We start from the raw sequence: 12,165 nt of genomic DNA on the forward strand, positions 1-12,165 counted from the left end.
CTTTCACCGAATTATTCATGTTGACATACACTTCTTCCCCCTGTATGATGCTGACCAACCATATGCAGACACACAAAAGAATAAAAAGAACACTCTGCTACTGTCAGCTTGTGATTGGTCAGTATCAAAACAGGGAAAAAGTGTAAGACCCAAGTGAAAACTGATAACACCCACTTGGGCTTAAAAGTTAACTCATTAGGTGCATAATATATATAACTAAATATCGTTGTAACAGAGGAGCGAAATTAAAAAAAAATAATAAAATATTTATATGAGGAGATTAGAGATACAGTGCCTTGCGAAAGTATTCGGCCCCCTGGAACTTTTCAACCTTTTCCCACATCATATGCTTCAAACAAAGATACCAAATGTAAATTTTTGGTGAAGAATCAACAACAAGTGGGACAATTGTGAAGTTGAATGAAATTTATTGGTTATTTTACATTTTTGTGGAAATTCAAAAACTGAAAAGTGGGACGTGCAATATTATTCGGCCCCTTTACTTTCAGTGCAGCAAACTCACTCCAGAAGTTCATTGTGGATCTCTGAATGATCCAATGTTGTCCTAAATGACTAATGATGATAAATATAATCCACCTGTGTGTAATCAAGCCTCCGTATAAATGCACCTGCTCTGTGATAGTCGCAGGGTTCTGTTTGAAGCACGGAGAGCATCAGGAAGACCAAGGAACCCAACAGGCAGGTCCGAGATACTATTGTGGAGAAGTTTAAAGCCGGATTTGGATACAAAATGATTTCCAAAACGTTAAACATCCCAAGGAGCAGTGTGCAAGTGATCATATTGAAATGGAAGGAGTATCATACCACTGCAAAACTACCAAGACCTGGCCATCCCTCTAAACTTTCATCTCAAACAAGGAGAAGACTGATCAGAGATGCAGCCAAGAGGCCCATGATCACTCTGGATGAACTGCAGAGATCTACAGCCGAGGTGGGGCAGTCTGTCCATAGGACAGCAGTCGTCCACTGCACAAATCTGGCCTTTACGGAAGAGTGGCAAGAAGAAAGCTATTTCTCAAAGATATCGATAAAAAGTGTCTTTTAACGTTTGCAACAAGCCACCTGGGAGACACACCAAACATGTGGAAGAAGGTGCTCTGGTCAGATAAAACCAAAATCGAAATTTTTGTCAACAATGCCAAATGATATGTTTGGCGTAAAGGCAACACAGCTCATCAGCCTGAACACACCATCCCCACTGTCATACATGGTGGTGGCAGCATCATGGTTTGGGCCTGCTTTTCTTCAGCAGGGACAGGGAAGATCGTTAAAATTGATGGGAAGATGGATGGAGCCAAATACAGGACCATTCTTGAAGAAAACCTGTTGGAGTCTGCAAAAGACATGAGACTGGGATGGAGATTTGTCTTCAACAAGACAATGATCCCAAACATAAAGCAAAATCTACAATGGAATGGTTCACAAATAAACATATCCAGGTGTTAGAATGGCCAAGTCAAAGTCCAGACCTGAATCCAATCGAGAATCTGAGGAAAGAGCTGAAAACTGCTGTTCACAAACGATCCCCATCAAACCTCACTGAGCTCGAGCTGTTTGCCAAGGAAGAATGGGCAAGAATTTCATCCTCTCAATGCAAAAAACTGATAGAGACATACCCAAGAGACTTGCAGCTGTAATCGCAGTAAAAGATGGCGCAACAAAGTATTAAGTTAAACGGGCCGAATAATATTGCACGCCCCACTTTTCAGTTTTTGAATTTCCACAAAAATGTAAAATAACCAATAAATTTCATTCAACTTCACAATTGTGTCCCACTTATTGATTCTTCACCAAAAATTTACATTTGGTATCTTTATGTTTGAAGCATGATATGTGGGAAAAGGTTGAAAAGTTCCAGGGGGCCGAATACTTTCGCAAGGCACTGTATATATATATATATATATATATATATATATATATATATATATATATATATATATATATATATATATGTGTGTGTGTGTGTGTGTGTGTGTGTGTGTGTGTGTGTGTCAAGCCACGCTGCCATGGTGACTGTCGTCATAATAGGTTGCCATAGCAATGATGATGTCAAAGGTTGCCATGGGGAAGAGGATGTCAGAATGGTTGCAATGGTGACGGTTATGTCAGAATGGTTGCCATAGCAAAGATGATGATATAATAGGTTGCAATGGCTGCAATGATGTCATAATAGGTTGCCATGTTGATGATGTCATAAAGGTTGCCATGGCAAAGAATGTCATAATCGGTTGCTATGGGCACAGATGGGCGGGAACCTGGAGACATACAGGTATAAACTATATACAGGGGGAGATGAAATACAACAACAATTCATGTGCAATATAATCACTATAATTTGTTCTAACAAATACACCACAGTTACTATGCCCGGGCAACGCTGGGCTCTTCAGCTAGTGTGCATGCATGTGTATGAGAGAGATAATATATATACATATATATTTTATGTAGTCACTAATACATTGTGCGGCTAGTTCAACATGAAAAATTTGGTGAAAGTCCTCTTTAGTGATACTTTCTTGCACATGCATATACAATCTACAATCGTTCAGTAAGTTTACATTAGGCTATAAACTGCATATTGAAGGCTTGGGGGCAGCATGCACATGCTGATCCACACCAGTGGCCTCACCTGCAGACACCTGCCTGCTGTATCATGACACTAAGCAGCATTTCTTTTTCTTTCTTTTGGGCTGGATCACAGTTAAAGATGTGAAAACACGAAGGGAAAAAAACAAAAACATGATTTAAGTTTTTTGTTTTAAATCTTATCAAGGCCTTGGCTTTTCACCATCAATGTATTTTAGTACCTTAGGATGAAATTCAGGCAATTCCTCATCAAGAAATTCCTCGTCTGTTTCCCCTTCGTCTCGCCTTACTCTGAAGAGCGTGCGTTCAGCACATTCCTAACAAGTATCAGATAAAGGACATGTGAGAAATTACACTAACATTCCGATATTAGCTTTCAACGTTGTTGTGGGGCGGATGGAGAGGGTTTACGTAATGTGCACATTACGGGGCATTGTTATATACAGGTACAGCTTCATATCGTGCAAATTGGCTACAGAACCTTCCAAGCACAACTTTACCAGGACGCATACGACAAATATAAGGTCAGAGTAATCACTGAAGAAAGCCTGGACCAAGTCTAACATTGCCGTGTAATGTCAGCACTGCAGAGCAGCTGGCAATTCAATGCGTTTTATAGGTCATTCTGAAAGCACTCAGGTGGGCACATTGGCACCAACATTGTATCGATTATACACACACACACAAACACTATGCTAAGGAAAGACTCCTGATCGTGTAAGCGCCATAGTGGACTCATGAAAGAGGCAAGTATGACAAAAGATGTCTGACTGACGATTGTGGAGCTACTGTGGACCAGGTGTGCAATGATCGCGCTCGCAGACGGTGCAACTGGGTCCGTGGAGTCAGGGGACCTGCTGACACCAATGCAGTTTTCAGATAAATAAATGCACTTCAGCTGAAATGTATTGCGATGCAGAAAACCACCAGCTCCCTGCACTGCAATTGCTATACAGGCTGCCTGCTAATCAGAGTCTGGCAGCTGATGTTGGTGTGCAGTTACTGCCATATGCCGGCCACCCCTCTATGCCGGTTATGGAGCAGGAAGAAGTTTAATTTTGTTTTTAACCCATAAGCGGCTGCCGATACGCTTTAAAAACGGCAGTCGCTAAGGTGCTTTTCCCTCTTTGCCGTTTTAAAACAGCAATCAAAATGAGGCTGTAAAGCCCCCAGAATTGGAAAACCTCTGGGGTCTCGGTTACCGGGGGGGTAGCTGAGACCCTGGAGAACATGATCAGGGACGGATTTTACGGTCATCGACGTTATTCTACGAATAGCGGGGGATCAAGAAACAAAACAGTGCACGCTGTTACAATGATTGACATGTCAGAGTAGAGAGAAATGATGCCCCCTGAAGACCCCGATACTGCCGCCATCCCCAGGCCCTCTTGCTCCGTCCCCCTGCCCTCCACACCATCTTCCTGAAGAAAAAAAAAATGGCAGGAACACGCGCAGATACACAGCAACAATAAAAAAAAAATGTCATATTGTGACATCAACCCAACTTGCCACCGCTCCAGGGCAAATGGGAAGAGCCAGGCAAAGCGGGTTGCTATTTTTAGGCTGGCAGGGGCAATATCCATGTCCCCCTACCAGCCTGAGAATACCAGCCCCCCAGCTGCCTGCTTTAGCAAGGTTGCTTGTCAAAAAAAAAAAATAAAAAAAATAAAAAAAAATGGGGGGACCCCACAATTTAAAAAAATAAAAAATTTAAATAATTAAAAAAACAGCGTCGGGACCCCTATATTCTTGATACCTAGCCTTGCTGAAGCTGACAGGGTTGCAGCCCCCAGCTGTAAGTTTGGCCTGGCTGGTTAACAAAAATACAGGGGAACCCACACCGGGTTTCTTTTGAAAAAATGGTTTATTTACAGCGCAGGAGCGGCTGATGAATACTCCCATCCGCCGCTCGTGCTCTCGCTGTTATTAGCGGTAGCAGGTGTCGGATGATGGGAGCTGTAGTCCCATCAGCTGAGACCAGTGACCGGAGGTAAACTTTATACCTCTAATCACAGCTGCAAGCTCACACTCTGACAGGGTGGGAACAGCTGCTCTCTGACCGGCAGGTAAGATTTCACCGCCGATCAGAAGCAGCGTTTGCCTCGCTGTCATGAACAAACACCCGGTGTTCGGCAGCCGAACCCAAACAGTAACACGGACTTCCTGGTGAAGTTCGTGCCCAAACAGTAGGTGTTCGGTATGGATGGCGAACTTTACTGTTCGGGTTTCGCCAATCTCTACTTGTCTCCATTTTTCTTTTCCACGACCTTTTTAAATGGACTTCTCTGGATATAATAAACTTGGCGAGAGTTGTATTAAGAAATTCAACCCCATGCCACTAAAGAGAGCTCTGGAATAGAATTTTACTTTACAATGGAGTAGAAAAGGAGCGGTCAGCGCACCTGTCCAGTGCACAGCTACGAATGCCAAGAGAACTGTCCGTAGCAATCCAAGCAGTAAGCCGCTACTCACTGCATCAATAAAAACAAATGCTCACTTAATGCAAAAGATTTGATAAAAACAAAAGTTAAACAGCGCCACACAATACAAATCGCAAAGGAGAAACACGTACAAGCTCAACGCAACACGTTTCTGACCTACAAGGCCCTTAATCTGAGCTGGTGCCACCATTTCACTATTGTTGGTTTTATCAAATATTTTGCATTAATAAAACATCGTTTTTATTGAAGAATTGAGTGCCAGCTTTCTGCTTGAATTGCTGCTGCAATTTTACTTTGCACTAGAAAAAGAAGCTGGCAATAGTGACATATTTTAGTCAGGAAGCTCACCTCACCAGTGGAATCCAATAGTGTCACTTTCACATCATCTACAGTTCCCCAGGACTTCTGAGCTTTCCACACAAAATCTGAGGGAGGGTTGTGAACAGCTCCGACATCTGCTGCCCATATCTGTCAGAAACTTACTGCAGTTAATGGTAACAAATGAGGGCATCAAACATTGCATTAAAATACAATTAATTGCAATACTACAGTGTCCATTACACATGAAAACTTCAGTATCAAATTAGGTTTGTGTTGCTCAAAGCAATCACCCAAATTCCAATTTTCTCCATGGTTAGTTTTAAAGCAAAAAGTGTGAAATGAATGGTTGTTCTGGACAATGCTGAAATATTTTTTTTTTTTTTTGCAGAAACCCGAAAGAATTCAAAGTAGACGATGTAAAAACTTTTATGCCTAAAAATGCCAAAAGTAATCTAGGAGGGATATCTTTATTGTCTAACCAGAAGAATTATGTTTGGAAGCTTTCAGAGCATAGATGTTCCTTCTTCAGTCCAAATGCTTGTAAACATGATTCTTCTGGTTAGCCAATAAAGGTATCCCTCCTAGATTACTTTTGGCATTTCTAGGCATAAAAGTATCTACAATTGATTTTCCTGGCTAACATGGTAGCACTATATCATTTTCTATTGTACATAAATTCACGTTAACTAAACGCATAGAAGTTATCCCTACATAATAAATTCAGCTTTGCCACGTCTATTAGTAAATCCACATTTATCTCCAGTCAATCTCTCTCATCATTAACCACTTCCAAAAATATGACACACTGTTTAGTCATACGTTGGGTTCCAGTCTTGGATGCAAGCTCAAACTGATGCTAGAAGAGAATGGCTGTGACATTCAACCAGGGCATGTCTAACAGCAGCGTGTGGAGTCAAGCGCCAACCACTACTGGTAAACACTTAAAGGGAACCTGTCACCATGAAAATGAAGTCTAACCTACAGGTAAAATTTGAAGACCAATTGTTCCAGCTCTTCCATAAAAACACCTTTATTTTGTCACTATAAAAACATGGTCAGCTTCTTAGGCTATGTGCACACACTGCGGTTTTTGCTGCGGTTTTGGCCGTAGCAGAACGGCAGCAGTTCTGCAGACAGTGTACAGTAGCATGTAAATCTGTGTGATTTACAATGTGCAGTGCACATGCTGCGGATTTTTAACTGCGGAAAAGCTGCGGTTTTGAATCCGCAGAAAGAAATGACATGTCAATTCTTTTCTGCGGATTCTGCTGCGGTTTACCATCTCCTCCATTGTAGAGATGATAAACCGCAGGGAAACCCGCAGGCCAATCCGCAGGTCATTTTACCTGCGGTTCCGCAGATAAAAAAAATCCGCAGACCAATCCGCAGCGTGTGCACATAGCCTTAGAAATCAAGGCACATGTGAGGATGAGCTACGCGTTTCGATCGCTGCTGTGATCTTTATCAAAGCTATCACACTATGAAAGTACCAGCATTCAAAAGGACCTGTCACCAATGAGCTGTCAGAAAACAATCACATGATCTAAGGTCCTGAACAAGAAACACAATCAAAGAAAAAAAAATGAAATCAAAACACAAATATGAATTATGAATGACATGCAAAATCCATTAAATCAACTTAAAAATTACTTTAATGTAGATCAATAATGAAACAATTTCATTTTTTCTATTCAGACTAGTAGGGAACCTTGTTCCAAGATTGAATATCCAGTATGCCTCACAGGTGAGTATGAGCCTTTTGATATCACATCCATGAAAGGTTTTTTTTTTTTTAAATTTTTTCCAGACCAGTGACTGAATGAAACGATATCTCGAGTGTACATCTATAACATGTTTTGCTGCAGAGGATATACTACGGTTGCCACCTGCATTGTTTGTAATATCATTTAAATGTTCACCTATGCGAGTTTTTATTTTCTGGACGTACATCCAATATATGCCTTATTGCAGATAATGCAATCTACTTTGTACACAACATAACAGGTGTTACAATTCATAAATCTCCTTATTAAAAAATTAAAAACTTGTATAGGTGAACATTTAAATGATATTACAAACATTGCAGGTGGTATGTTTCTTGTTCAGGACCTTAAATCACGTGATTGGATACAGGACCTTTTTAATGCTGGTGCTTTCATAGTGTAATAAGTTTGATAAAGATTGCAGCTATTGAAATGCATAGCTCGTCATGTGTTCCTTGATGTTGTCCAAGAAGCTGATTGTGACAAAATAAAAAGGAAATTTTTTTTATGGAAGAACTGGAACAATTGGTTTTCAAATTTTACATGAATGCATCTCATCAGGACGGAGTTCAGTGCACTTTCTGAAGATTGGTGAGCTGGCATTTTTTTTCTTTATACTGTAACCTACAGGTACCATGTTCTAGAGCAGAGGGAGGTGAGCAGATTGATATATAGGTTTTGTGAGAAAAGAACTTGTGTTTACCCTTAATTTCTGCTCTTTCTGGTATTTTTAGTGCAGTAGGGGGGTCCTATCAGTGACTGACAGCTTTCTCTGTGCAAGTGGGCATACAGACATAGCGGTCAATCACTATAAAATTGCACACTGGACTGAAGATCCCAGAAAGAGCAGAGGATTAAATGGTTAAAACATAAGTTATGCAGAAAGTGTTTTTGAAAAGAGATAAAGTTCACTTCTCATGTAATGCGTTCACTCTGCTGTCCTGCATTTGTTCGGATCTCATTGCATAGCTGTGTGTGATAAGAGAGCAATGGGTCTCCCGGTCTCCCATTGGCAATGCCCCTTTCATGTAAAATAAGCTCTGGAGACAGATCCTCATGACGATCATTGTCAGGCCCATAGATCTCAACAGCTCATTTGTATTTTAAGAAAATTGTGGATTTCTCTTGAATAAGACATCTGTTCACTAATATTAAAGGTATAATTTTATGCAACTTCCTATGACCTATATTCCCATATAAATAATGGCTTCAGAGAATTGATCCTACTGACAGATTCCCTTAAAGTGCGCGGACCTGTGATTTAAAAACGCATGTTTCAAGCACTCATTGGCCTCCCTGCGACGCAGTTGTGGCCTGTAAATAAGTTGTGGTAACAGCCAAGGGTCTGCTGAAGCCCTTAGTGCCTGTCATGATAGTTATCCATATGAAAGCCAGCCTGTGGCTAGCATTCAAGGGAGACTGAATTATACTAAATAATGCAACTATAGTATTGCAGTATTTAGCATGAATTACGATCTCATTTTGGGATTAAACAAATAAAGTAACTACAACAAAAAAAGTCAATTCTAATGTGATGCCGTTAGCACTAATGACAATCTTTAGAGATTAAGTGTTACAAAAGTCAGCATTGACAACTCTTCTGGACCTTATGCTTTCAACTTATAAGACTGCTAGTCACCGTCACATGTTGGCCAGCTTTCAGAATAAACCGTCCCGGAAGCTTAAAACCAACGTCAGGCAGGCTTCCATGTTGTCGTTTAATGGTCCATCCACTTAGCTGTTGATCCTGTATGTAATAGAAATGATAAAAATAATCAGCAAGCATCCAACTGTATGCTCAATCCAATACCAAAACCCAACACACACACACCAAGTCCTGATAGTCTGCAGCTGGGGTTTTGCAACAGCTGGAGAACCAAAGGTTTGAGATCTTTGCTCCAAATAAATCAAATTAAAGAAACATACAAATGTAAGCTCCAATGGCCTTACAAAAAGGAAGATGACATTTTGCAAAAAGATTCAGATGTCCACAAATGAGATGTCTCCAACTGCTCTGAAACAATGACTCTCAGCATGCCCAGACTTCAAATTACTGCATGGGCCTGATGGGAGACATCATTTCACAATAGCTGAAGAGACATAGGATTAACACCACTGCTGTACAGAATACACTTCAGTTTCTATGATTAGCTTGTGTATTACAGTACACAATACCTGATCTGAATTGTTGACAAGCCTCAAGTACTTTCCTTCTGGGTCTATTTCCTCTATAGATACTGGACCTGAAGACGAAGCTTCCTGGATGATCTTATAGCCTGGCCGACTTTCTCCTCTTTCACTCTCCTCCAACTTTCTCTTCTTACCACGCAAAGAACGGCTTGTTTGACTTGTGCTGGTCCGGGAAACTTTACTTCTTTGAGATGGACTTGGAGACAGCTTCAGCCTAGAGAACACAGACAGTGAGAGGTTTTTAGTTTGCATCTTAACTTATATTTATCTTCCACCTTCTGGTCTACTCAATTAGTTTGGTACAATCAGGATACAGCACCAGACACTAGATCAAGTGACATATTGGTGATTTGCAGAGCGGTCAATTATACAAAAGTGAAAAATCTTAAAATGATCCCACAATATGATCACCATACTGATATTTATTGTAATATATAATTGGGTTTACACCCTTCTGCATTTCCTAGTTCCCGACTCTTACTACAACACAGATGTCCTTGACAAAGGTAGTTTTTGTTTGAAACGTTGGATCATATCTGTTTTATCTCCTTGCCAGATCAAAATGACCAACACTGCAGTAAGACCTACAGTCCAAATTTCTGTTTTTGAGGTGCTGAGATTTATACTTCAATTAGCCTGGTCCACAAGTTCCTTCCTTGAGCTCACTATATTTAAAGAGTACAGTGCTGCTGGTCCTCCCCTTCATCCTAGATAATTGAGCCGGTTTAAAGGGAATCTGTCTGCAGATGTTTGCCATTTCATCTGAAGCAGAGAAATGTGCCTCGCATGATCGCCGCCATGAACTCGGCTTAAGTGATTGCCAAGCCTTGACGGTCATGGCTCGGACTGCACCTCCCCGACTGTATAACCTCAAATGCCACGATCAATAGTGATTGCAGCATTTCGGAGGCAGGGAGAGAGAGGGTGCTCCCTTTCTTGCATGATCTGCACTTTGCAACACCATCGCGGGCTGCCGATCGTTGACATGTCAACACAAGGTCGCATGATCTTCGAGTCTGCCAGCTACTACATGCCTGTTAAACCATGCTAGGTGCATGGTCAAAAAAGGCTTGTGTCCGTGTTTCAACAACCTGTACTGCAATGCATTATACCAGTGGTCAGAGTAATAAAGTAAAGTCCCATGGGGAGGGGGCTCTATAAAAAAAAAAAAAAAAAAAGTGTAGAAAAATAAAAAAAGAAGATCTCAAGAAATAAACTCAATTATATATATATATATATACACATATATATATATATATATATATATATATATATATATATATATATATATATATATATATATATATATATATATATATATATATCGCAGAGTATATGAAAAAATGATTTCTATATTTGTTTTGCACAATATAAAAACTATCGCAACGACCCGAAGAATGGAATGGTCTTGTCACTTATACCACACTGGGAAGAGTGTAAAAAATAAATAAATTCTTAACCTGGTGTTGATTTGTTCATTCTGCCTCCCAAATATCGCAGTAAGGCGCGGGTCACATTTATCCTGCGCTCTTCGATGAGTGCTCACATCGGGGTTACTGTGTAAATCTCCAAAATACGTGATCCAGATGCAACATTCCTTATAATAGGGTAGATGGAGACACTTTAAACACAGTGTAACCTATAATCCAGTGGTGTGCGTCTTTTTAGACGTGCACAAAAGTATGGACGCATCTTTGAAAAGCCAGACACCGCTAAATAGAGGTCAAACTGAGTCCGGAGTAACACCACCTGCCTCACTAGTGAATGGATTCGTTGGAGGTTTCATCCGAATCACGCGTTTCAGATACTAAGCCTTGAAGTAAGTGCTCAGCAAAGAGCACATGATAAACGAACTTATCTAAATTGTTTTCTACCTCAAAATGCCACCAATAAAAGCTTCAACTCAACTCAAATAAAAAAAAAAAAAAAAGTCCCAACTCGGGACTGTCATCCATTAACAGAAATATAGGCGATGTCCAAGTTACTAGTAGCACAAAGGCACTGGAAAAGCAACATGGCTCCCACCTAAAGAAACCTAACGAAATCTGCACTCCTGAATCCAAATGCCCCCCTCTCTTTTGAGCCCCACAATGTGCATAAACTGCAGTTACAATTGACATATTTGACAGCTGGGCACAATGTATGGGTACTACAATGGCAGACTTCCAATTTTCACTCTAACTTCCACTGAATGTGTGTTTCTGGAAAACGCCCATACTGTAAAAAGTCACTACCCCCAAAGATGAATTCCTAGACGGGTGTAAATTCCAATAAGGGGGTCACTTGAAGGGAGGTTTTCACCATTTAGGCACATCAAAGGGGCTGTAAAATGGAGTCTGCAAACTATTCTAGAAAAATCTGTGCTGCAAAAGTAAAATAGTGCTCTGCCCATCCCAAACCCTGTCCTGTGGCCAAACAGTACTGTACAGCCTCATATGGGGTGTTGCCACGCTCAGGAGAAATTGTGTAACATTATGGGTTTTTTTTACCCATTTTCCATTGTGAAAATAAAAAAAACCTGAAGCTATAGTATAAATTTCTGTGACACACCTGTGGTGTCCATATCCTCACTGCATCACTAGATGTATTCACTGAAGGGTGTAGTTTGTAAAATGGGGTCACTTAGAGGGTTCTGGCACCTCAAGAGGCTCCATCAACGTGACACGACACCTGCAAGCCAGTCCAGCAAGATCTGCATTTCAATATTTCGCTCCTTCCCTTCTGAGCTTTGCACTTAGTCTGAAAAGTAGTTTTCGACCACATATAGGATGTTGGCAAACGTAGGAGAAATTGTGAAATTAGGAGGTCCATTTCCACAGTCCTTTTCAAAATTAAAAACTTGG

At 40.7% G+C, this 12,165-nt stretch overlaps 1 protein-coding gene across 3 annotated transcripts in view; it reads right to left on the minus strand.

Annotated features, from left to right (window-relative positions):
- LOC141084104 (lamin-B3-like) overlaps positions 1-12,165 on the minus strand; it is an 88,401-nt gene that overhangs the window by 32,685 nt on the left and 43,551 nt on the right. The window contains exons 7-11 of one of the 3 annotated variants that reach the window (XM_073568557.1): positions 9,308-9,536; positions 8,772-8,879; positions 5,397-5,516; positions 2,829-2,924; positions 2,651-2,711 (exon numbers count right to left, since the gene is read on the minus strand). In XM_073568557.1, the coding sequence (XP_073424658.1) occupies positions 2,673-2,711; positions 2,829-2,924; positions 5,397-5,516; positions 8,772-8,879; positions 9,308-9,536 (592 nt within the window). In that variant the 3' untranslated portion in view covers positions 2,651-2,672. Of the gene's footprint in view, positions 1-2,650; positions 2,712-2,828; positions 2,925-5,396; positions 5,531-8,771; positions 8,880-9,307; positions 9,537-12,165 lie in introns of those variants that run through there. The other 2 variants (XM_073568556.1, XM_073568558.1) reach the window with 2 other exon arrangements.

This window comes from Dendrobates tinctorius, unplaced genomic scaffold (assembly GCF_039654945.1).
Source record: "Dendrobates tinctorius isolate UK_male_01 unplaced genomic scaffold, ASM3965494v1 ptg000022l, whole genome shotgun sequence".
Classification (NCBI taxonomy): Eukaryota; Metazoa; Chordata; class Amphibia; order Anura; family Dendrobatidae; genus Dendrobates; species Dendrobates tinctorius.